Source organism: Danio rerio, chromosome 4 (genome assembly GCF_052040795.2).
Source record: "Danio rerio strain M-AB ecotype USA chromosome 4, GRCz13ab, whole genome shotgun sequence".
In the NCBI taxonomy this organism is placed as follows: domain Eukaryota; kingdom Metazoa; phylum Chordata; class Actinopteri; order Cypriniformes; family Danionidae; genus Danio; species Danio rerio.
This window is the reverse complement of record NC_141024.2, coordinates 7882511-7910000: the sequence shown is the minus strand read 5'-3', so window position 1 is coordinate 7910000 and position 27490 is coordinate 7882511. Positions and strand designations below refer to the sequence as shown.

At 36.1% G+C, this 27490-nt stretch overlaps 1 protein-coding gene across 13 annotated transcripts in view; it reads right to left on the bottom strand.

Moving 5' to 3' along the window:
* cald1a (caldesmon 1a) overlaps nt 1-27490 on the bottom strand; it is a 94850-nt gene that overhangs the window by 29071 nt on the left and 38289 nt on the right. For 4 of the 13 annotated variants that reach the window (XR_015481785.2, XR_015481786.2, NM_001114883.1 and 1 more), the window contains 4 exon segments: nt 25574-25670; nt 12531-12674; nt 6435-6798; nt 2131-2228 (listed from right to left, as the gene is read on the bottom strand). Coding sequence is in view for 8 of the 13 variants with exons in the window: in NM_001114883.1 (NP_001108355.1) it covers nt 2131-2228; nt 6435-6798; nt 12531-12674; nt 25574-25647 (680 nt within the window). In the remaining 5 variants the exon portion in view is untranslated. 13 annotated transcript variants of the gene reach the window in all.

The following is a 27490-nucleotide window of genomic DNA, read 5'->3' as shown; positions in this document are numbered from 1 at the left end:
TAGATAGATAGATAGATAGATAGATAGATAGATAGATAGATAGATAGGCAGGCAGGCAGGCAGGCAGGCAGACAGACAGACAGACAGACAGACAGACAGACAGACAGACAGACAGACAGACAGACAGACAGACAGATAGATAGATAGATAGATAGATAGATAGATAGATAGATAGATAGAACAAATCAAAAAATAATGGATGGATGGATGGATGGATCAAATTATAGATGGTTCGAGTCCCGGTTGGACCACTTGGCATTTCTGTGTGAAGTTTGCACAGGTTTTCTCCAGGTTCTCTAGTTTCCCCAACAGTCCAAATACATTCGCTATAGGTTAACTGGATAAACTAAATTGGCCATAGTGTATGAGTGTGTGTAAATCTGAAAGTGTGTAGGTGTTTCCCAGTACTGGGTTGCAGCTGGAAGGGCATCTGTTGTGTAAAGCATATGCCAGAATAGTCGGCTGGATGACCCCTGATGAATAAGGGACCAAGGAAAATGAATGAATTAATAATTTAAAATAAATGAATTAATAATTTAAAATGACTATAAACTGATTAGAGTAATGGTACACTTTAGTGTGATCGTTATTAGTATACAGTATGAGATGGATAATATTGTAATATGAAATTATTCACGAATCGCCCAGTCCGACTTACAAGGTCAAAAACAGATCAACGCAGACATGTGGAATGGGGTTGCTTTGTCTGCGTGGTCATTTTAAAGTTGTGTATGTGCACACTGGGAACATTTTTATTTGCTTTTAACAACTTCCTGTCATGTAAATGGTTGGAGTGTTGGATAAATGTTTAGATGTGGGCGAGTAGATGTATATGATGGAAAAGATCACTTTTTCCATGAGGCCTCAGAGGAATGCATCAAAACTATATTTTTAGGGTTGGTTATTGGTGCAAAGGGGAAATTCTTTTATTAGTTACTAATAAATTATTTGATATTTGAATTTTGAAGGAATTTATTGATATGTTTGTGTTATGGTCAAAAGGATTGAGTATTTCTTAAAAAAGGAAAAGAAAAAAGACATGATGAATAAATCTGTCTGTTCTAATTCTTTATTAGAAAACTATAAAATTATTTCTTACATACACCATTTTAGTTTTTTCCCAAATAATATTAAAAATAAATATAAAAATGTAGAATTTTATTTTCTGAATATTTTTTTCTTATTTTTGTTTATTTTTAATTATTAAAAATTATCCCCAAATAATTTAATAATTTAATATAAATTTTATTATTATGCATTTAAATTGCCACAGTATTTTTTATTAAATAATATTGATTTCAGAAATACATTCTTCAAATGTAAAATAAATATAAAATAAATATAAAATATATTCTATTTAATCAAATATTAAAAAAAACACAACCCCAAATCATTGACTACTTGTATAAATTGTTTATTTTTATGCATATAAAATGCCACAATATTTTTCATTAAATAATATTGGTTGCAGAAATATTTTTTTCAATGTAAAATAAATATAAATGAAATATAAAAAATATATAATTTTATTCAATATTAAAAAAACACCACCCCGAATAATTTAATAATTTATATAACTATTATTATTTTGCATTTAAATTGCCACAACAATTTTTATTAAATAATAAGAATTATAAAAATGCATACGAATAAGAAAAGTAAATAGCTGTTGTAAATTAAAAAAAAAAAAAAAAAAAAAAAAAATATATATATATATATATATATATATATATATATATATATATATATATATATATATATATGTGTGTGTGTTATTAATTGTGAAAGATGAGTCTAAAATGATAATTATGTGTATATTCGAACTGCAAAAAAAAAAAAAAATTTAATTAAAAATAAATTAAATTTGAATTAAAAATCCACTAATAAAATAAACTAATGAAGCTACACAAATAAATTGAATATAATAATAATAATAATAATGATAATAATAATAATAATAATAATAATAATAAGAATGATAATAATAACAATATTTTTAGGACATTTTCCTGCTGTGATTTCCACATCTACAGGCGGCCAAATGTTTAATTCCGGGAACTCTAAACAGTTTGGAAAAAGAAAGCCTGGACCGTCCTAACACAATCATCAATTGTTTATATGAGCACTGACCTGAAAGTCCTCTCGGCTTTCTTGTGTTTGGGAGGACTGTCCTCGCACACTCCTCCGTTGGGCTGTTTATTCTTCCTCATCACATCTTCGTCTTCCATCTGCACACACACAAGCAGAACTGAGTGATGTGTGGATGGGATATGCATGTGTGTGTGTGAGAGAGAAAATAGATGTGCGCTGGAAGAGTTTGGAAGGGTGCCGTCGATTCACTCACTGGATAAATGATGAACAGTACATATGTTCACAGAAACACACACACTCGCCTTCAACTCCCAAAAGACATGCAGCAAGCCGTGAACACACAGTGTGTAACCGCATATCATTGATCACACCATTCGCATTTAAAACCTTTTCATGTGAAACGCACTGGTGGTGCACACACACAACACGCCGTGCTCAAACTGTAGTGTGCGGAGTGATTTAAGATTTTGGGGAGGAACATTTGATGGATGCATTTCTAAAAACTGTCAGGATTGGATCCAAGACCTCATGAAATGATTTGATTTGTTTACTAATTTATTAAATAGTCAAATATCTTTCATTTGGGACTGCAATATTTATATATTTGAATTAATTAACCTAGTTGAGCCTTTAAATGTCACTTTAAGCTAAATATCTAGAATAATGTAGTCATTAGTGATATGCGGATCGATACTAAAATATTGATGTGTCCGATACCAGCTTTGTATGTTCTAGAACAGGGGTTCCCAAACTTTTTTATTCCGGGACCCACCTAGGCAAGTAATTCAATCTCAAGACCCACCATAATATTTTAATAAGGAAAAATTGGTAAAAATGTATCCATTTAAAGCAGTCAAAAATATATGGTGTGTGGCTTTTTGGATTTTGCGATTCGATGTGCACAAAATGAGGCTGGAAGTGCTTTTCGTGGGATGCTGGCTGTAACTGATCATTTCTTGTTGACAAACAACTCTTCTTTTTTAGAAGAGAATATGACCAACCTTTGTTGGCATATGCAGAATGTTTTGTTGTCAGGTGTCGTTTAAGTTTTAGGGGTTTCATGCTAGCACTTGCAAGCTTTTCTAAGCATAAAAGACAATGCTGGACTTCCTCACCCTCTGGATCTCGACCGGCAATAATACTGAGATAGAGGTAGGACTGATCATATTTTTGTGTGGCTCCTTTTTAGATTTGGTTTGTTCTGAAGATGTATCAGAAGTCTGCGATGCTTTTAATGGTAAGATCTATAATAACACTAATACTGAAACGGTAAGGCGTTTTATAATGACCAAAACAACATTTCAGATGTTTTACAGTGTGCTCAGCCTGATGGTTGTCCATTCACACATATTTTTATCATCATATGATCCCTTATCACAAAATCACGTGACCTTTTTTAATGCGCATGCTGGAGTTTGTGCTGTTATTATTTCCATTGTAGTTTATTAAATAGGTGGATGGGAACATAGCTAGTGATTCTTTATTCAGCAAAAACAACCATCTGGATGTACTTTATACCAGTTATTACAAATCTACTTGCCACAAAATGTAAAAATTTGACAAAAACATAATAACAATGATTAATTCTTTAATTAAATGCAAAGTTGAAAAACATAACTGCTGAATGGAGCATACACTAACCTATGTATTATTCAGTCACAAGATGGCGTCAAAAAGCGGCTTGACAGACAAGCATTGAAATATGGATGTGAATGCATTCACTGAGTCCAGGATGATTCGAAGTGCTAAAATGAGCCTGAGTTGTTAGTTTTAGAGGTTGTTATTATGGAATAACATACCTTAGAATGTTGTGACTGACCAAGCACACAAAATAGGGATTCTTTTCAGTCATAGCAAGAGAAGTTGTTTGCTCCAAATCTGTGATTTCTGGAATACTGCATATTTCCATGTCTAACTCATTCAGGATAACATGGAACGGTGTAATCAGTTCAGCACTGTAGCTGGAAATGATCACTAGTTCAGCTCAGAACAGGGTAAAGATCTGTATTTTAATGTTTTAAATATTCTGGGCTGAAAACTCCCTCTGGAAACCAACTCTATTGACATGTTAACGAAGGCTTAATTAAAAAAATGAGAATGCCAATTATTGGATAGCAAACTATACATACAAATAAAATTACATGCATATATGCTAAGTTTAGTTTGAAGGTATGAAGGTCATTTACCATGAATAAACAACAGGAGCATTCATGATTTTCTGATTTCATGAGGTCTTTATGTATCCTGTTTAATTCTCACCCGAAATCTAAACCATCCGTCCGTATGCAAACACTCCAAACTCAACTCTTACCAACGCCTCATTTTCTGAAACCTCTGCCTCATCTTTCTCAAAGTTTTCTGCCTCTCTCATTTCATCCACTCCATTCTCTGTCAATCGCTCTATCTCACTGCTTTCCTGGTGTACACTCGAGGCGTCATTTTCCACATCCGGCTCCAAAACAACTTGAGAATCATTTACATCTTCATTTAAAATCACCTCGCGGACTTCAGATGAAGCTACAGCATCTCGCTCATTATTCCCCTACAAACAGAACTGCAGTCATGCTTCGTCGTGTCACATCAGAGAAAGAAAATCTACTTTCGAAAATGATCATACCTCATCAGGTATTTTAGATATTTCCTCAACCGACTCCTACAGGTGGAAAAAGATGCAATGAACACCTTAAATGCAAGACTTCCAACAACTTTAAATACATGTCAATGCTGTTAAATAAAATAATTTTTGTAGCATACAAGAAATTAGTTGTTTTTGTTTTTTTAAAATCTTGCCGCTTAAAGATTTATGCTAATAATAAGTTAGCCAGATTTTAGATTAACAAAAACTAAAAATACAGGTTAATATTTTAACATCCTCATTGTTTTGAAAATTCATTTATTTTTAATATTTAAAAAAGTGTTTTTGAATGCACAATATGTCTGTCATATCTGAAACTGTCTGTGATCTAAACAAAAATGCAGACAGTCTGAATGAAAATGTAAATTCAGTAAAAGTTTCATTTATGAACATATTTAAGCTCCACATTAAATCACTACTTTACTAGGAAGGAGAAATGTCAATAAAAGTTTTTATACAATTAATTTATTCATCAATTCATTTTAAGTTCTTTACCTAAAACCAGTTAAACTTCTTTAAGTCTTTTGGACCGTTTCCAATGAGCGGTATGGTTTGGTGTGCTTTTATGGCCATTTCCACTGTCAAAAGGTACTTAAACGCGAACCATGCTGTACCACTTTTTTGGTATCCTTTGCAAAGGATAGGTGTGCCGCGTCGCGGGGGCACTTTTGATCATTTTGGAAGGGCACTTTCTATCCAAGACTAAAAAGGGCATGTGCACTGCACAGGTTGAGCCCTATGTGTGCACGTGCCTGCCTGGCCCGGCAATAGGGTACCAATAGGCCAAGCTAGACACGCAGTTGAACGCTACTGGTTTACAGAGATGCGTCACTCGCTCGTGCAATAAGCCAAAATGAAAACAAAGGAACCGCCATTTTTAAATACACAGCCAAGACATATATTACATATATACTGTAATAATATATACATATAATAATAAGCCATGGTTGACCCGAGCTCAAACAAGCCTTGTTGTCGTCATGACGAACAGCCACAAATCAGAGCAGAAGAGCAGAATTTACTCTGTTCCCCTAGTTTTTTTACAAGGCCATCTAAAGTGTTTTGCTTTCTTGATTGTGCTCGCATGCGCGTCTATATTTTAAATGACGAACTTCTTGAGCTGATGATAATCACATGCACGTGATAATTGAAGTGCTTCTGACATCCGATCCAGTCAAAAACGAACAAATGCAAGAGTGAAGCACGAAAAAACTAAGGAGAAGCCGGAAATAACAAAAGGAGCAAATGATTCTTTCAGCAACCTAACTTTCTTTTCGGCTTAGTCCCTTTATTATTTCAGGGTCACCACAGCGGTGTGAACCGCCAACTTATCCAGCATATGTTTTACACAGCGGATGCCCAAATAAGGACTAAATGTATGCTGGGTGTAGTTTTACTGTAATTGGTAACATACCGGAGACTGTAAGGGTCTGTATGTGTTCATATTTGTTGCATTTATTTATTTATTTAAGTCATCATTTACTTATTCTCCGACCTGCTTGAGTGTCTAATTCTTCTAATTGTTTTTTTTCCTTCTAACACTGAAAATCATAACAAAGGTCAATAAAAAAAAGATTTATTCACAGCCATAAAAGTGGACTTACTAAACCTACACACAGAAGAAAAAAGCGCATTTATGAAAAATTCAAATGTTAATTTTTGTGAGAACCATCCCTTTGAACCATCAAAAAATGAAATAAGTACTCACCCGTTCTCTTAAATAAGACCTTTGTTGCTTCTCCTCCACTCGCTGCTCCTCCTCCTCTTCTTCTTCTCTACATCTGACGTCCTCCTCCTCCTCTTCCTCTTCTTGTTTCTCCTCCTCCTTCTCCTCTTGGTTGTTGTTGTTGTTGTGTTGCTCTTCAGGCTCGTAGCTCCTGCCTCGTCTCAGGCTGCTGCTGCTGCTTTCCTCTTCATCCTCCTTCTGTCTCTCCAGCGCCTCCTTCATCCTCCTCATCCTGCGCTCCTCTCTCTTGGCAAGGCGCTCCAGCAGGGCCTGCTCCTCCTCGTCCCCCTCGCCTGTCCCGCTGGAGCTCAGCACTGAGGTGGAGATGCTCTCAGACACAGTCACACTAGAGAAAACAACAGGACAATAGGTGACCCTGGATCACAAAACCTTATGGGCGTTACCCCCGGTGCAGTAGGGCGCAAGACGTGTTTGGTGTGATTTGCTGCTATTTTCAGACCAGCGCAACCCTAACTTTCACATTTTGCACCATGTTGTTTAAACAGCAAATCCATTCAGTAGAATGTGGCGGCAGATTTGCACTTGCACGTTCAGGCTTGCACTCTCGGACTTGCTCTCTGAGGCAACTGTTTCCTCTGCAAGTGACCTCATTTACAATGAGCACCTGTGCCCGCTTGCATAAAAGTCCTTCAGTAATTTCACTTAAAAGTGTCCCTGAGGGGGAAAAATCCCTGAGGTAACTTAGGTATCCGTCACCCTTACCCAAGTGCCGTTTTTTTTCTAAGCGTTTCACTGCAGTTTCTGGCAACATACAGCGACAGGCACCGCAATTGCTAACCACGAATTCTTTTTTTTTTTTATACTTTATTTTTATTTAAAATAAAGGAGAGAAGAAAAATAAAAAATAAATAAAACAAGGGGGGGGGGGGGGATACAAAAAGTAAGTTAAAAAATAATAAAATTAAGTAAATAATACAATAAAACACCAGAACTTAAATGAACGGTTGACAGGTCACATATTTCCATACAGGTCACATGAACAAATACATATATAAATCAGATTACAGTCTGTAAAGGCATAAGTACAATCCATTTCTCCCAATATTGCAGGTATTTGTCCATTTGTAGGTTTAAAGAAAAAGCTCCATATTTTGAACATTAGATATGATATCCAACCATTCAGATTTTGTAGGGGGTTCCAGTTGTAGCCACTTTCGAGTCACAGATTTCTTACTGGTTTCTAGGAGTATTTTTAATAAGTACTTGTCTTTTACCATTAGGTTGGCTGCAATATTTCCCAGATAAATTGTTGTAAAAGAAAGATCCACATCATCACCAAAAATATTACGTATCACTTGCTTTACGTCCTTCCAATATGACTGGATGGCTGGGCAACTCCAAAATATGTGAAAGTGGTTTACCAAGTCTTCTCCACATTTCCTCCAGCACTGCCCCCTGTCCTTCTCCTGTGTTTGCATGTATGTTAATTTGGGGGTTATAAAGTATCTGGTAAGATTCTTCCAGCACAAATCTCTCCACATACCAGAATTGGAGGAGGTGGCCTGTACTGAGCAGATATTCAACCAATCTTCCTCTGAGATAACTAGGTTGGATTCGAACCACGAATTCTTGCCTTAAAAAAGCTCTGCAGTACACACCATCTGTGCCGTTTTCTTTCCGTTAAGCAAGTCGAGACGTTCCCTTATCGAGTCGATCTCGACATTATGTTTGGAGGACTTATAAAACTGGGCTGGGATCATGTGGAGACTTTTGAAGCTGCACTGAAACTGCGATTTCATATGAATGCACTTCTGTGCAGACACATACAGTTGAAGTCAGAATTCTAAAACCCCCTTCGAATTTTTTTTCTTTTCGGATATTTCCCAAATGATGTTTAACAGCGCAAGGACATTTTCACAGTATATCTGATAATGTTTTTTCTTCTTATCGGTTTTAGTTTGATTAGATTTTTTAAAGTTAACATTTTTTAAAAACCATTTTAAGGTCAATATTATTAATATATTGCAATTTTTTTTTCTCTCGATAGTCTACAGAACAAAGCATCATTATACAGTAACTTGCCTAATTACCCTAACCTGCCAAGTTAATTTAATTAAGCTAGTTCAGCCTTTAAACGACACTTTAAGCTGTATAGAATTGTCTTGAAAAATATCTAGTCAAAGAAATCTGTTATTAGAAATGAGTTATTCAAACTATTATGTTTAGAAATGTGTTGGAAATGTAGAAATGTGTCTCTCCGTTAAACAGAAATTGGGGAAAGAAATAAACAGGGGGGCTAATAATTCAGGGAGGCTAATGGTTCTGATTTCAACTGTATATATTAGTTTATTTATTAAATGGTTTTATTAAATAAATCAACTGTCCTGTGAGTCTTTTACCTAAAACATTTTATTTGGGTGAGAATGCTTGCATTTTGAGTGTCATTTGTTCATTTAAGGGAGCTGATTAGGTCCTTTAAATGTTTTAAGAGGAAATTGTTACTAAGGGGAAATATTTAATGGCAGCCTTAAATTCCTTAGGTTGATCTTTTTTTTTTTGCTTTTTCTTGCAACCCAACTTTTACTAAGGGTACCCTTAACCTTTAAACTGGGGGAATTTTTGGTTAAGGACTTTCATGCAAATTAGCCCTGCACTCTCCTGCCACATTGCTTGCATCTACATCTGCATTCTTGTTTGCAATCATCATGAGACCTGCTGAATGAAGAATAGCTTCCCAAGTCATTCAAGAATCATTGCTGTAAGTCCATAATGTGTTTCCGTTAGTAATACTACAACTCCTCAAAATGTTTAAAATAAAAACTGTCATTCAACTTAAGTATTTAGAATTGTTTGATAACTTCGTCATTGGCAATGTAAGTAGGTTTTTTTAGGCAAATCCCAAAAATACAAGTCCAAATGATTGATTTGTCTTTTATGCTGCAGAAATAGTTGGAATATTAAGTAAAGATCATGTTCTGTGAAGATATTAAGTCAATGTACTAATGTAATAATAATAAACCTAAAGCTTTCATGGGGATGTCTAACACTCTAAATTATAATAACTGGACACTTATGACTTGTTTTAAGGTTCAGGGTCACATTTATAACACCATCTGTGACCAGTGACAAACTATTAGATTTTCTATGGCCAGTGCTGAAAGACGAAAACATGACAAATGTTTGGATGCACGAGATTTAATGTATGTTTATAAGAAATAATTTAATACAATAATTTTATAAATTAATAAAATAATTAATAATTCAAAATTTAATAAAACTGAAAATATTTTCTTAAAAATTCTCAAAATTTAAGCATATTTATTTATATAATTTATTTTAAATGTATTTCTTATGTATTTATTTTTTAAGCAGTGCTGGTTGGTTATGGGTATAAATAATAATAATAATAATAATAATAATAATAATAATAATAATAATAATAATAATAATAATGATAATAATGATTCATTTTTACCAAACTGTCAAAATAAAATCCCAACAAAATGCATTTTATAAAAAAAATATAATCTAAAAATAACCAATGATTGTTCAGACACTGTCCATGTTACAAAATCCACATCTTAATTTATAAAGAAACAGCATCAAACTAGCATGAACATTCTTCTTAGTGCTAATACTTATATCTGAATGCTTCTCAAGCAAAATAAATGGATTTTAAATTCATAATTGTTGATTTTAAGTTGAATATGCTGCAATGGTTCATAAATAGATGTCCATATACACATATATATCAACCTAATTCAAGTGTTTGAGGTGAGGAAAATGCTAAATGTGTTTTACCAAAAAATATGACAGTAAAATAACATTCTAGACACTTTATTTATGTATAAACAAAACATAAAAGCCATAAAAATGTCTGTATTTATATTAAAATAATTATGTAAACAGAATAAACAATTATACGTAGTTAGAGGATCTTAAAACATTGGCAAAGTTTCATTCCCTCACTACATACCGCATTTTTCTGATTTTCCTTAAGCCTCGGCTTCAGTAATAAATAACTTCCTGCAGCGGGTCAGCATTGCGGAAGCAGTGACGTGGTCAGACACTGAGGCTTTGTGGAATGAATGGACACAGAAGACGCTCAAACAAGACCAGGATTGTTCTGGATGTGTGACCAGACACAGCTCCATCTATTGTCAGTAGTGCTGACGCAGGGTAAACGTTTGCCAAACGCTGCGGTCAGACTACATTAACCTACAGTGGCAGGCATATGGCAGGCCGAGCTGCTCTTACAGGAGCATCCACTTCTCCAGCACATATTCACGAGTGAATGAGAAGGCAAAATATGTTATAGAGCTCTGCAACAGCCACATTCTGGATGCTTCTTTTGGCCTCAGAGTTAATGTTCAAGCTTTATGCTTGGGTTTAGTTATTAAATGGCAATTTTCCATCCCAAGTTATATTTTAGTTTGTATACACCACTATTTAAAAGTTTGTTATATTATAATATGTCTACTGCTATTGGTCAGAGGGCACTACTGTGCTCCGATTGGTCAGATTGTTCAGTCTGTTGCAGTTGGTCAGAGTATTTCTTTCATCTGTTGAACACAAAAGAAGACATTTCAAAGAAAGCTGGAAACCACTGACTTCTATAGCAGGAAAAACAAATAGTATGGAAGTTAATGGTTACAGGTTTCCAACCTTTTTCAAAATATCTTCTTTTGCGTTTTGCGTTGAAACTAATAAATCTTTGCTACAAGTAAAGGGTGAATAAAGCCACGGTTACATTAGAGTTTGAGCTTGCAAAACTTTGTCATAGAGCACTGCAGAAAGGGAAGAATTAAACAACATGATTAAACATTAAAAAAGTGAGCGATAGCTCCATATTTTAATTTCTTGCTCGGCTTTTTGATCTTCTGGTCTTTCGCAATCACATGATGCAATTTTGCAGGTTTGAGTTCACCAAGCCTGAACTTTACAATGCAGGCTAATGCGAAACTTTTCGCATGAGCTTGCGTTTCCAATCTGCCATCTTCGAATAACATGCTTATGAATAGAAGTCTATGGGGTGGGTGCAGTGTAAACATGGCTTAAATGATGACATGATTTTCATTTTAGGGTAAACTATCCCTTTAATCAAGCTTTAACTGTAGCTTTTAAGTAACTGTAACAAAGTCCACTTAATTGATGCAAGTTGAAGTGACTTGATTCAACTCAAATGTTAAAGCCAGCAACACATTTTTACAGTGTAGTTTAAATGAGAAAAAAAAGACATTTATGAAGTAATAATAGATCTAAGTACTCTACCTGACTAAAGTCTTGTCATCAATCCCAGTTGTAGAGCACCAAATAACTTGACTCAACATGAATCATCTGTTGAACTGCATCTTTATCATCACAAATACTGCAGAAGACCTACTGGAACATGCATGGACCCAATATTCTCACAGAAACCAGTCAAGTTTGGTAAAGGATAAATCATGGTTTGGGGTTAAATTCAGTATGGAGGCATGCAAGAGATCTGCAGAGTGAATGGAAACATCAACAGCCTTAGGAGGTATCAAGACTGTAGTGCTGCCCATTACATTACAAACCACAGGAGAGGGCAAATTCTTCAGCAGGATAGCGCTCCTCATATTTCAGCCTCCATATTAAAGTACCTCAAAGCAAAGAAAGTCAAGGTGCTCCAGGATTGGCCAGCCCAGTCACCAGACATGAACATTATTAAGCATGTCTGGGGTAAAATGAAGGAGGAGGCATTAAAGATGAATCCAAAGAATCTTGATGATCTCTGGGAGTCCTGTAGGAACGCTTTCTTTGCCATTCCAGATGACTTTATTAATAAGTTATTTGAGTCATTGCAGAGATGTATGGATGCAGTCCTCCAAGCGCATGAGAGTCATACACAATATTCATTCTGTTTACACTGCAGCATGACTTTATATTCTATACTCTACATTATTTCTGTTAAGTGACAAGACTTTTGTCTAAGCAAAGTCAGACCTTACTGTCCTAATTAAATCATTAAAAATCAAGGAATGATCATGTTTTATTTTGGTAAAATAAGCGTAATCTAGAGGCCTTTGCCTTTCATATAAGCCACTTCTGATACCGAATAATCAACTAAAAGTTAAATATGTGTGTGTGTGTTACCTGTGGCTGTTGTTGAGTTCTGGGGTCTCAGGTTGGAAGGCCACGTCTTCACTGTCTTTACTGCGCATTCTCTCCTGTCTCGCTCTTCTTCTGCGCTCTCGAGCAGCCTCCTCCTCATCCTCCTCACTGCGCCGATATGCCATCCTGAACACACACACACGAGTATAAACCTTGGCACACACTGACAGTTCTGCTACTGCTGCTGTTGAGGATAAAGTTTCACGGGCTGTCAGCTGTGTGTATGCGTGTGTGTGTGTGTGTGGGTCTGGTAGATGATCATAGGGTCTTGACAGCAGTGTGGCGTGTGGCCCACGCGACAGCTTGGAGACTTTTGTGTAACCTAAATAAAGTTTTCACATCTCTCTGACAAGCTTTTTTTCATCTCTCTGTTTTATCTCTTATTGATGTTTGTTTGTTTGTTTTTTTTCTTCAAATTCGCAAACCTGTGTTAGTTTTTCACGTTTGGAAGCTTGGGGTTTTGATAGAAATATCTTAAAAGAGGTCATTCACACAGAATGGGTCTAAATGAGAGTAACGTTCAGGAATGTTTTAAGTGTCTCCTCCACAATGTTGCCGTCATGCTAACTTGCTACTGTAAACAGAAGCTTGCGCACTTTGTGTTTACATTAAACACAATGAAACAACAATGGAAAGTTGTGCATTGCAATGGAAAAAAAAACATGTTCAGTGTGAATGACACCTAAAGCTATATTTATTTCACTTAAAATAAATTAAAAACAAGAATATTGTGACATATTAAAACAATTTAACATGTCTGTTTGACATTTCCAGCATCATTACTAACATTAGTCTAATTTTGTTGATAATCAAGGAACATTTGTTATTATTGTCGAGGTTGAAAACAGCTCTGTGTTAAACTTTAAATATAAAGTTCAGTACAGCATTTAGTTTAAATAAGTTTTGCAGTATTATAAATCTCTTTTTTATCTATTTTAATGCTGACGTAGACGATGGAGTTTATTAAAAGCAAGGTTCTAAAGGCAATGGTCAAGAACAGGAGCAAAACGGTAGGCTAATGCAATAAGTGTAAATACAGGCTAGAGGTCAGGCTAGGTGGCAATGAATCAAAACGATTACAAGGCAAGAATCAAAAACACAGAAAAACAAGCAAGCAAAAACGATTTGCAATGTTTGTGAAGAAACAAGACTCAGCCATGTGAATGTGAAAGTGAAGTGTCTTTATAGTCCTACGAATCAGTCCATGTAATTAGTAAGATAAGCTACAGCTGTGTCTGTGTATGAGTGTACAGCTATTGCAGGAGTTGATGGGCGCAAAGAGTTCTGGAAGTTGCATTTCAGTAAGAATATCGGAAGTGAAATCCGGCGAAGGAAACACCGCTGGTGATCATAACAATATACATAACATAATACATAACATAACATAATGTCTTGTGTTTGAATCCTTTAAACTCTCTCAGGCCTTAAAATACATGCAAACGAGAAATGTTCACTCCGTTATGGTTAAACTCGTCAGTGATTCTACAAATGTCTTGTGTTCTGATCATATAAACACAACATCAATATAAATTCATTACCTATGCTGGAATTATATACAGTCTTGATTTTTTAAAATTACACAGCATTTAACTGTAACATGAACTGGATTTTACTGTAGGGCAGTTATGCAGTATGGTACTGTATGTTAAAAAGTTGCATTGTGAAAATGATATTGAGATATGTAAAGATGTATGTTACTGTAAATGTATGTAGAGCAAGATAAATGGTGCTGCAAATGTGAATATGGTACTTTTGCTGTAATTGATTTACAGTAAGTTACTGGTGAACGGAACTGCAATATAAACTGTATTTTACTGTTGGTCAGTTATGCAGTTTGTAACAGTATTATAAAGCTGCATTGTTACATTTACATTTACATTTAGTCATTTAGCAGACACTTTTATCCAAAGCGACTTACAAATGAGGACGTTAAATTCATATCGAGATATATAAACACGTACAATACTGTAAAGACATATACAGCAAGATAAATTGTGCTGTGAATGTGAATACAGTATTCCTTTGCTATAACTGAATTACAGTAAGTTACTGGCGAACTGCTGCCAGTGAGATGCTCTAGATTGTACAGGAAATTGGTAACAGTGTAGATATTGCGCAGGCCTAAAGCCCGTATTCACATATTGTTCGGACATCTTTAGATGGATGTTTGGTAACTGTATACAGCCACTAATCTTCTTAAAAACTTTGAAACCAATGAAGAAGTCTTGTGCCGAGTATATCAGAGCCTTTAATCTTGAGAAAAAGCCCTTTCTTGGTATGTGCTGTGATCAGGAATGTGTTCAGAGAGCTGAACGTGCCTCTGCTAACGCCCATGGAAAACCTTGGGGAGAGTGAAATCATATAGAGGGCTGAATTCCTGCTGATTCGCACTCTGGTCATTTTTGCTTTTGTCCTCAACGACCCAAACTTACCATCCAAACTACATCTACACTGAAGTGTCTATTCTGGGAGATACGAAAAAAAAATCTCTCAAAGTTGACTCAACTTTAGTCAATTATTTTTACAAATAATGCTTCTTTTAACACTACAGTGGGTGTTGTAGTACAAACTATTTCTGGATGAACTAAGAAAACTTTTTAAAGTGTGTTTTTACAACACAACAGACCAATTTTTCCAGTTCAAGGGAAATTATTCTTTATTAACAATTATGGACTCTTGAAATCCCTTCAGAATGGATAAATAAATAATTAAATAAATCTCATATGGATAAATACTAGAGTAATATACAGTAAACACTGCTGTTGACCATTCTATAGTAAGCAGTTAAGTAATCTTGCGATGGTTATTATGGTAACGTAACTATAGTAATATAAACAAATGACCCAATATTGTATTTTTATACAACTATGATGTATGTTATACTACAATACACCACAGTTTACTGCAGTAAATACTAAAGTATGCTGCAATGTTTCTGTTAATACTACAGTATGCTGTAACATTCCTTATCAGAGTTGTAGATACTAAAATATACACTTTACTATAGTATGGTTATATACCACTTTGAGCCTTTACTTTAAATGACTACAACTTTAGGGTAAATTATACTACAGTACATCACTGATTACAGTAGTAAAAGTTAAAGTATTCTACCGTATAGCAGTTTATCAGTTCACTATACTGTTAATACTGTAGATACTATAATACATACTCTACTATAGTACGGTTCAAAAACACTTTGAGCCTTGACTAAAAATTACTACAACTCATTCATTCATTCATTCATTCATTTTCTTTTCAGCTTAGTCCCTTTATTAATCCTGGGTCGCCACAGCAGAATGGACCACCCACTTATCCAGCACGTTTTTACGCAGCGAATGCCCTTCCAGCCACAATCCATCTCTGGGACACATCAACACACACTCATACAGTGCGCCTACCCAATTTACCTATCCCACATGTCTTTGGGCTGTGGGGGAAACCGGAGCACTCGAAGGAAACCCACGCAAATGCAGGGAGAACATGCAAACTCCACACAGAAATGCCAACTGACCCGGCCGAGGCTTGAACCAGTGACCTTCTTGCTGTGAGGCAACAGCACTACCTACTAAGCCACTGCATCGCCTATTACTACAACTATAGGGTAAATTGTATTACAGTACACCACCATTTAATGTAGTAAAAACTAAAGTATGCTACAGTATTACAGTTTATCAGTTCACTATGGTTAATACTGTAGATACTAAAATACATACTTTACTATAGTACAGTATGGTTCAAAAACACTTTGAGCCTTTACTATAAATAACCAACTATAGGGTAAATTATATAACAATACACCACCGTTTACTGTAGTAAAAACTAAAGCACTGTATGCTACAATATTTATTACAATTTATCAGTTCACTATAGTTCATACTACAGTATGACATTTATTATCAAAGTGTTGTAGATATTTGAATACACACTTTACTATAGTATGACTCAAAAACTCTTTTACTACAACTATAGGGTAAATTATATTACAGTACATCCCCGTTTACAGTAATAAAAACTAAAGTATGCTACAGTATTGCAGTTTATCAGTTCACTTTAGTTAATACAACATTATGACATTCAAAGTGACTATCAAAGTGTTGTAGATACTATAATAGATACTTTACTATAGTATGGTTAAAAAACACTTTTACTACAACCTCAGGGAAATTTATATTACAGTACACCACTGATTACTGTAGTAAAAATTAAAGTATGCTACACTGTTTACTGCATTTTATCAGTTCACTATAGTTAATACTACAGTATGCTGTAACATTCATTATCAGAGTCATATACTTTACTATAGTAAGGTTCAAAAACACTTTGAGCCTTTAGTATAAATGACTACAACAATAGGGTAAATTATATTACAGTACACAACCGTTTACAGTAGTAAAAGCTAAAGTATGCTACAGTATTACAGTTTATCAGTTTACTATAGTTAATACTACAGTATGCTGTAAAATTCCTTATCAAAGAGTTATATACTTTACTATAGCATGGTTCAAAAACACTTTAAGCCTTTACTATAAATTACTACAACTATAGGCTAAAGTATACTACAGTACACCATTGATACTGTAGTAAAAACTAAAGTATGCTATGGTATTTATTACATTTTATCAGTTCACAATAGTTAATACTACAATATGACATTCATTATCAAAGGGTTGTAGATATTATAATACATACTTCACTCATGTATGGCTCAAAAACACTTTTACTACAACTATAGGGTAAATTATATTACAGTACACCACCGTTTACTGTATTAAAAACTAAAGTATGCTACTTTATTTATTTTATATTACTATTTCACTATACAGTATGCTGTAACATGCATTAACAAAGAGTTGTAGACACTATTATGCAAAGTTTACTATAGTACGTTTCAAAAACACAGAGCCTTTATTATAAATTACCACAACTTTAGGGTAAATCATTTTACAGTACACCACCGTTTACTGTAGTAAAAACTAAAGTATGCTACAGTATATTACATTTTATCAGTTCACTATAGTTAATACTACAGTATGCTGTAACATTCTACAGTATGCATGTAACATTATACTACAGTACACCACTGTTCACCGTAGTAAAAGCTAAGTATGCTATAGTGTTACAGTTTATCAGTTCACTATAGTTATTACAACTGTGCAACAATCATTATCAAAGGATTGTAGATACTATAATACATACTTTACTATAGTATGGTTCAAGAACACTAAGCTTTTACTATTACTACAACTATAGGGTAAATTATACTATAGTATGCCACTGTTTACTGTAGGAAAAGCTAAAGTATGTTACAGTGTTATCAGTTCACTATAGTTGATACTACAGTATGCTGTAAAATTCATTATCAAACAGCTTACATGTATACTTTACACTATAGTTTGGTTCAAAAACACTTTGACCTTTGATTATAAATGACTACAACAATAGGGTAAATTATACTACAGTACACCACTGTTTACTAAATGAAAGCACTACCCATTTTTTTGTGCTGATCATGCATGACTTCCATGTTTTGTAAATCAGAACTTCCTGCTGCATTACCATCCAACTATAAGTCTTTGCATTTCTCAGCAGTAAGTGTGTTTCGAGGGCAATGCTTTGGCATAGCATTAGCACCTGAAGCGATATGGGACGTCAACCAAGACATCAGCTGAACACGTTTCCCATATGGACCACATCTTTCAGCCCGCGTAGCATTAATTATTTTATAGTGCGCGCGGTGAGAGCTACACAGCGAGCAACATGTTTTATAGCATTCATAAACTGCGGAAAGGAAGCCACGGTTACAGTGAGGGAAATTACATTGATATGCAGTTAATGTTGCAGCTAATTTGCTCGCATAATAGCGTGGCCAGGCCCAAAAACAGCTGACATATCTGGCCGTATTTTACTTGCGTGTTCAGACATCTCAGAAATGTCAAAGAAAACATTGCACACAGGGCAAAGGCTCCTGAGAGCAATCACAAGGGTAGGGAGAGAGAAATATATGGATCCTGCCAAAAAAACTGCACTATTTCCCATGACCGGCCGTCTCTTTCCTTGCACCTCCTGACCTTTTCATTTCAGATCCGTCCGCTCCTTATTTGAACACATCAGACGATCACCTGCACTTCTTTAGCCATCCCTTCAACACATGCACGGATCCTTGAGTGAGCGGCCAGAGAGAAAGAGTGTTTGCAACGGGCCATTCGTCGAGGATGGGTGTTATTTCCTGAGCTCTTCCTGAACTCTCATGGGAACTGCGCAAGATGTGTGGAGCCGAGATGGTCGTCGCTCCATAGAGAAAACTGTAGACAAGCTGCTAAAACTCTCGTGTAAATCATTCCTGAGGCATTATTTCTTTAGTGTCACATGACCCTTAGGACAGCATTCTGACTGGATGATGGGGTGCTCAAGAAACACTTGAGGTCACACTTTATTTTGATGGCCCGCTTGTTGAATTTGAGTTCCATTGCATTTACATGCTAACAAATTCTCATTAGGTTATTAGTAGACTTATAGGTTGGGGTTAGTGCGAGTTGACGTACTTGCAAACATGTAGGAACAATTATTGACAACAGGTTGAAATTTGATAAAAATACACATACAATTGTTGATAGGGCTCATCAAAGACTGTTTTAATTGCAGAAACCCAACTCTTTTAATGTAGAAAAAGTTATTCTTAAGTCATTTATTAAAAGTATTTTGTCCTTTTCCTTTATTTGGTGGTTTTCTTCACTGTCCATAAAATACAAGAATCGTCTTCAAGGCATCGTTAATTTGTGTTCAAAGATTTTGGGAGTTCCCCTGCGAAGACTTGCATACTATTACGAACAACAGGTGTTGAGGATGGCACAAAAAATACTAGGAGACAGCACACCCCCCCTAAATAAACATTTTGAGTGGATGCCCCTTGGTTGACGTCTAAGGACAATAGGATGTTCCAATTTACTTTTGTGCCTGAAGCAATTAGGTTATGTAATCAATGTAGTTATTTGATCGATTATTATTTGTTTTTTGAACTTGCTGTTAAGTGTTGATGTTTATTGTGTTAAGTGTGTCATTCTTGTTATAGTATATGTGAAGCACCACCATGTCGAAATTAATTGCCCCAAGGGGATTAATAAAGTTTTAAACTTAAACTTAAACTTAAAGTTTCTCACAGTCATTCAAATGTTTGTTGAAGATGCAGTATTAACAGATATTAAGCAGACAGTCTACTTATACTCAAATGGACCATCAAAATAAAAGTGTTAGCTTTATTGTTGTTGTCAATGCTGAAAACAGTCGTGCTGCTTAATATTTTTGATAAATAAACAAATGTCTTAACTGTCACTATTGAGAAGTTTAATGAATAACACTTTTAGCATCAAGAAATGTGCTGTTGAAATGAACTTTGCAAATGGAAGTGTGTCTATAGGTGCTTTTATTTAATTTTGCTTATCATGTAAAGTCAACTTTTACAAACTAATTTCAAGAGAAGCACATGATATGATTGATTGTTGCTAGTCTCTCATCCGTAATCAGTAATAATCCAATCATCCAGCGCTGAGTTCCACTGTTATAAATGTGATTGTTTATGATTTTTATTGCAAAAGGTTTTAATTTAAATGATATACTGCATTAGTATTACAATTTAAAGTAATGTATTCAATTTTTTTTTAAATTTAAGGGAAAAAAAAAGAAAATTAGCTAACTATGGCATCTCTAATGTAATAGAATTTAGGGTCCCACTTTATATTAAGTGGCCTTAACTAATATGTACTTACACAGGAATTAATAGTTTGTTACAAAGTACTTATTGTGTAAATACATGTATGTACTGTGTACTTAAGCTTGATTAAATACCTGTATGTAACTACATCTGTAATTAACTTTTGTAATTACATTTGTAAATACACTGTTGACCATCCCTTACACCTTAACCCACCCTTAAACCTACCCATACCAGCAAACCTGTCCATAACCCAACCTCTATCCCAACTCAAAAGCACCACAAGTGTTCTCAAATACATTATAAACACAGTAAGTACATTGTATTTATTTTTTGATGTAAGTACATAATAGTTAAGGACACTTAATATAAAGTGGGACCGAATTTAGTATATATATACACACTCTCACTGATATTTGGTTTTTGGCCCTTCATACGCAAAAGTTTGGGCACCCCCCCCTTTTTTTTTTTTAAAACCAAACTCCCGAAAACCGCTGCTTTAGTTACAAATGACTTTCGCAATAATCCAACTTTCGTCACACGATTTGGACGGAAAAGCAGCTATAATGTCAAAAACACAAGTGCATTCTGCAGCCGCTGCTAAAATAGAAAGCACGGCCTGGACAGGAACGGCAGGTTTTCGGTAATCATTAGTCAGAATGGTGAGTGTGGACGCGGAGCCAGCAGTCAAAACAATCCAGTGTGTGTATGTGGAGAGTATCAGTGACCCGGCGCAGAGCTGGAACATATCAACCTGTCTCAGAAAAGGCCACTGCAGTCCCATTCAACTCAGTGTGTATATATATGTGTGTGTGTGTGTGTGAATCCATCTCGCTGCTTTAAAAAAAAACAGCATGAACCCGGCGACCCTTCGATGGTGCCAGTCATCCCAGAAGCGGCTCTGACCAGCTATTTTACTAAATCCAAAGCAGACCTGATCTATGATCTTGTTGTTATAGTCTCGCAGAGCCAGATGTTTGACTATAGGCACCTTATGAACCGCCCACCTTAACAGGAATGACCTTCATGTAAGACGACTAAACACATTTTATTCTTTACGGTTGATGTTTTGGGGGGAAATTGATGATAATACAGTATACCAGAGTGTAGAAAAAAGACAGTTCATTTAAATAGCAAGCAGTCTAAAAGGGAATGGTGGGCAAAATTGATGTTGATTTTTTTAGGCAGATATTACTACACTCAAACCGAGTTGAATATAACTTTTGACATGAGTAGAAACAACACAATTATTAATTACTTTGGGGCATACCTTGATTGTTTTATGTTCAATCCACTTCAATTTGGAAAACCTTCAAGTTAAACAAAATGTGATGTACACATGAAGGAATTGTGTGGAACCCAGCATTTTCTACAGTGTAAGAAGATTAAAACAGTGGCGAAGTGTGTACATTTACACAATCCCACATAAATGACACCGGCCAAACTTTACAATAAGGTTCCATTAGCTAATGTTAGTTAAATACTAACGTGAAGTAATAATGAAGAATACTTTTACAGCATATATACTTGTACAGAAGCGAGAGCAGATAAGAAGGAGCAAAGCCAGAAGTCGCTTTGTAAGCAAACATCAGAGCTTTGAATTTGATGCGAGCAGCAACTGGCAGCCAGTGCAAGCGGATGAGTAGCGGAGTGACATGTGCTCTTTTAAGTTCATTAAAGACCACTCGTGCTGCTGCGTTCTGAAGCATCTGAAGAGGTTTTGATAGAGAGTTGCAATCATAAATAACAGCAGCATAAATAAACTGAACAAATATATCGCAGAAGTTACAACTATTTATTATAACCAAACCAAACCAATGAAACTTCCAAACTCCTCAAACTTGATTAAACCAATCAGCCTTTCAAATTGAAGAAATGTCTTTAAACTTGTCTTTCCAAGACGCATTAAATCAATTTGCCCATGAAAATGCTGACTAATCAGATGGCGAGTAAAACTATAAACCAAAGGTGCTGGACATTTTAGATTGTCAACAACCGACTGAATCGCGCTGACAGAAAACAGAGCACACAGCCTCACTTTTCCCTCTCCTGTCATTTTCAGCTGTTGAAACACTGGCAAATCTTCCAGAAAGAAAGGACTGGCGTGCTTCAAGCCATCATCGCCTGATGGAAATACAGCTGGATGCCAAGCTGCTCCCGCATGTATGAGCGTTATCGGACTCTCCTTGTTTTTATGCCAACATCTGCCTGCCCGCTGTCCTTCTGCTCGCACCATGGACCGTCTGGAGACAAAAAATCACTACCAGTAAACACTTGCGATCTGGCAAAGTGACATCGCTTATCATGCGAACTCCGAAAACTGACTTTTGTGTCCACCGTGACCGCTCTGAATGGACTGACAACACATGGTTTTGACTAGTTCAATTACCGGCAGAGAGTAAATATTGATTGTTACAGCATCTTTGCATAATGGAAGCGATTTAATAGGCCGGTTTAATCTTTTATCACGACCCCGAGCTGGAGGAGATGAGCGTTGCCAGATTGAAATGACTCCATGAAGAATATAAACACAAGATCACGTCGTGTCACACGGGTTATATTTGCAGCGTTCTGCCAAATGCGATACTTGGCATGGGATGCACAATTCCAGCCTTTCAGAGGCTCATAATATATAGCCAGAAAAAGCATTCGTTTTATGCAGTGCTGTAAAATATAATGGGCCCTAATCGGTGCGTCATCAGCTTTTGCGCTTACTCCCTGCGATTAGGTGAAAAGTAGCCCATATATCCTAAATTAGGAAAAAAGAAAAGCATTCAGGAAGCAGGAAGGCCGTAGCAGACGGGAAGCTGACACTCAGAATGAACTGTACACCATGTAACTCCAGTCTAACATCCTAGCCAATGATAACAGACATAACTGTTGCTGAAAGATATCGATTTAGAGCTGATTCATGCCATCCCACGCTCTGCCGGAACGATAATAAGCTTGATTATATTTGCATTTTTATTAGCTATAATTCTTTTTGACATGTGCATGAAACAGCTGTGGTCTGTGTTTGCAGAAACGCACAGTTCTCTGATAGTTCTCATCTAGGGCTGGAGCAAAATGTCTATTTGGGTCAATGCCTCTGGCGTTTATAGGGAGTGTCGCTTTGCCTTAAATGGTCAAAAGGCTCGCAAATGTGCCAATATCCTGATGTTTAACATTTGTTATGTTAATGCCAGTTTTCTGCTTTAATAGCATGCTCTGTCAAGCTTTGGGCTAGAACTGCGTTACAATTGGAAAAGCCTCATTTTCACATTTGGCTCAAATTTAAATGTCCTCCAATAACATTAGTTATTTTGGTCACACTTTATTTTGATGGTACGTTTGTTGAATTTAAGTTACACTGCATCTACATGCCAACTAATTCTCATTAGATTATAAGTAGACAGTTCGGTTGGGGTTAGTGTAAGTTGACGTGTACTAGCAAGGTTTCTCATAGTCAGTTAAATGTCTGTTGGAGGAGCAGTATCAGCAGATATTAAGCAGACAGTCAACTAATACTCAAATGGACCCTCAAAATAAAGTGTTACCATTATTTCTCTAGTAACAATTACTAGTAAGATGGTTAGACACTAGTTAAAAGGGAGGCATTTTTATTTATTTAAATATGTGGATGATATGATACTTGTTGGCTGGTTGACTAAGGCCCAATCCCAATTCTACTTTTGTACCCCTTCCCCTTGTCATCGCAATTCCTTGCTTCATATGAGATTGACAATTGTGACTCCTGTAGTTATTCCAGTTGCGTTATTTTTTGGTATTTATCTTTAGGAAATAACTAAAGGCATATATTATCAGAACGAGACAATAAGATCATAATTTTATTGTACATTTACAACATGGCCATATTCATCTATGTAAACCCAATAACAACATTAACGTTATACCAGACACCGGAGCTTAATTTGTGCTGCAACAAGCCAGATTCGTAACCTCTGAAATCTGATCCGGCATTTCATTTTACCAATCCCAATCCCCCTCTTTACATGCATCCCCCGCTCTTCACTTTCTTTTGCAATTCCCCAACCCTCTTCGTCCACTACTCTCCGAACTTCTCCGTCAGCGACACCTCTCCCTCGTCTGGTAACATGCTACATCCTTTACCCCAATCTGTATCAGGAACTCACATTTTACACATTAAGCACTGCCAGACACTGTAAAAATGTCATTCCCAGCCAGAGAATGGTAATTAGCAGAAACAAACTAGTTCATACTCAAGGGTTGAAAACTCTGGTCCTTGAGAGACATCAAATAGAGACGGTGCATGTTTTAAATATGTAGGAAACATTTACTGATAATAAATTGACATTTGCTGGAAAAGAGAATGTATTTTTTCACACACACACACTCAGTGCTGAGTCTTGATATACTGTCTTGATGCGTTTTCTCTTGCCTTGCTTTGACCCTCGCCTTGCGTGTTTGTTTACGTTTCCTGCTGCCTGCCTGTACTGACTATTTACCTGAGTATTTGACTACGACTCTAGATTTGCCTGCATACATCTGTTTGCTCCTGATTGTGAGCGTTGCTAGCTTGACCATTCTCAATAAACCTGCATTTTGATCCGCACCTCCGTTGTCAGCGCCACTTCACATTACACAGTGGTAACCCTGGATTTCATAAATAGCCTTGCATTTACTAACACAGACCATATTTGAAGTATTTGGGAGTTATTTGAGTTTCCTCCTGTAGATAAACGTCTTAAGAATGATGCTCAGTTGCGCAATGTATTACAACAGTGTTTTTAAAAGACTAAACACTTCATTGATATAGTGTACAACTAAGCACATGTGGTCAGAACATGAACAAGTTGCAGGTAATGAAGTATTAAGCGCATCTCCCAAAGAAAAGCCCATCTAAGCAAAATTATATCAGGTGTCTGTAGCTCCACTCATGCTCCGCCTCTTTGCCCTTATATGGTAACCCTTGGTAAGTGCGATTACATGCGAACAAAATGGCGACGGTTGAACACACCTACTTGTAGCTTCATTTGCGGTCTTCAGAAACCTATGGGTGGCGCCAAGGATACTATGTCCATATCTTTCACAGTCTATGCTTGTTACTCATACTTGGAGTAATATTTACCACAGATTTTGGGTAAGTAATGGTACTTTTACTTGAGTTCGATTTTTCAGTACTTTTTCGATATTGTGTTCAATTGAAAACACATCAAGAGTGACTTTTAAATCTTGCGTAAGTTGACAATCAGTAACAATCATCCCCAGCGGTGGCTGTGCAATGAATCTGAAGACCTCGCCACATTAACACCAATTTATTAGCAGTGTGAATTGATTGAAGAGTTAGCGTTACCTCTCAGCCTCCAGACGCATCTCCTCGCGCTTCTGTCTCCTGAGCTCCCTGCGGCGCTCGAAATCATCATCCATGCTTCAATCCTGAGTGTCAGACTCTGCAAAACAACAGAACATGTGTGTTATGCTTCACTCTCACGCCCCAACACAAACCAACTCTTTGCTTGATATAATCATGTGCATCTGGATTCCACAGCTGCTGTCGAGTATTAGCTTAACCTTTTCAGAAAAAAAAATAATAAAAATCATGCATTCCCAGATGCAGGCGATCTTTCGACATCAAACGGATCACAAGTTTGTTTTCGTAATACCACTTAAAATGGAAATGGTGTGGGGGGGAGAGAGAGAGGGACGAAAGCGAGAGAATGGCTGAGGAAAGGATGTTAGCACAGGATGTCCACTCAGTCAAGCAGAAAGACTCTGACTAAATATACTGCGGGGTACATGGTAAGCCCACCCAAGAGATATTGAGCTGTTGTCATTAATCTCAGCGCTGGGACGCCTCAGACGGGCCGTTTCGAGACCGGCGTATACCTGATGATAACCTCTGGAGCGTTTCAGCTTTCAAAACATTGCAGAAATTCACTCTCTGGCGTCCCGATTATACACCAGCACAAAGAGTATTTCAGTCTCTTTCTCGCTGCAGCTGGAGCTACCAGAAAGGGCCAAAGCCGGCCTCTTCCTTTCCTTTTTTTCTTCTACACCCTCCCTACTTTCCTCCATTTTTCTCCCTCCCATTATGGTGCAAACTCTCAATCACGGCCTCCTCCCTCTCTCACTGTCCCTCTCTCGCTCTTTCCGACTTACAATTATTGCCCATTCCATTCCTTTTCCTTTTTTCCCCCCCTCCATCCCGATTGTTCCCTCCCTCTCTTTTGTGATCTCAGAGCTGTTGCTGGACAGTTGGGCTTTTTCATTTTGCTTATGGAAGTCTTGCACATTTCTTATTTGATACGATTTATAGATTTGAAGAGATGCAAAAATGCAAGCGTCGTCTACAATTTCCACAGAAAATGTCCATTACTCTCAGTCTCCTTGAGTCATTTCACTTTGAAGAGCATAAAATAAGGAAGTCTTTGCTATAAAACTAAAATGTCTGAACCTACACACAAGAGTCTAATGACAATGCTCAATTTAGAGGAAAAGTTCAGATTGCATTCAGTGGTTTTTGCATCTGAGCTCTTCATTTGTAGATAAATAAAGTACTTAAATATGGTACAAGTAACCTTCAGAGTTCATTCAAGATCAATAATTGTAATTAAAGATTGAGTGTAATGTTTTTAATAATGTGTTTTTTTTTTTTTTTTTGGTAATGTAAGAACAATGTTACTTTATAATTGCTTTTATTTATGCATTACCTGACCAGCTAAATTATATTTTGCTTTCATGTGCATTTGTCCCTTTTTGTTCTGTTGTTCTGTCATAGGTTAGTGTTTCAATATGTTGTATTTTATATCTATTATTATTGTACTGTATTGTTTTTTCTTTCTATTTTTGTAGTTTTGTTGTAGTTTTATAAAATGCAAAAAGCACATAAATAAACGTTTTAAAAAGGAGTCAAAAATTAAGTTTAAGAGTTTGACAATGAGATTAAGAGTCAGCAATTAAGTAGAAAAAGGTTCAACTATTTACGGTTTGTAGATGTTTCGAAACAAGTAGTTGTTAGTAAAAAAAAAAGTTGCAAAAAAGTAGTAAAACAACGTAGCAAATATGCTACAAGATACATGTGAAGTTGCTTCAAGTACACAGAAACTAAATGCTTAATAATGGCAGCAAACAAAACAAAACAAAAGGCAAAAAACAAAAAAACAGATGCATAGTGATGTCAGAAAACCAATCAAAACAATTAGTGAAGTCAGCAAAGCAAAACAAAACACTTAGTGATGTCAGGAGACCAAACAAAACCATACAAAAGTGA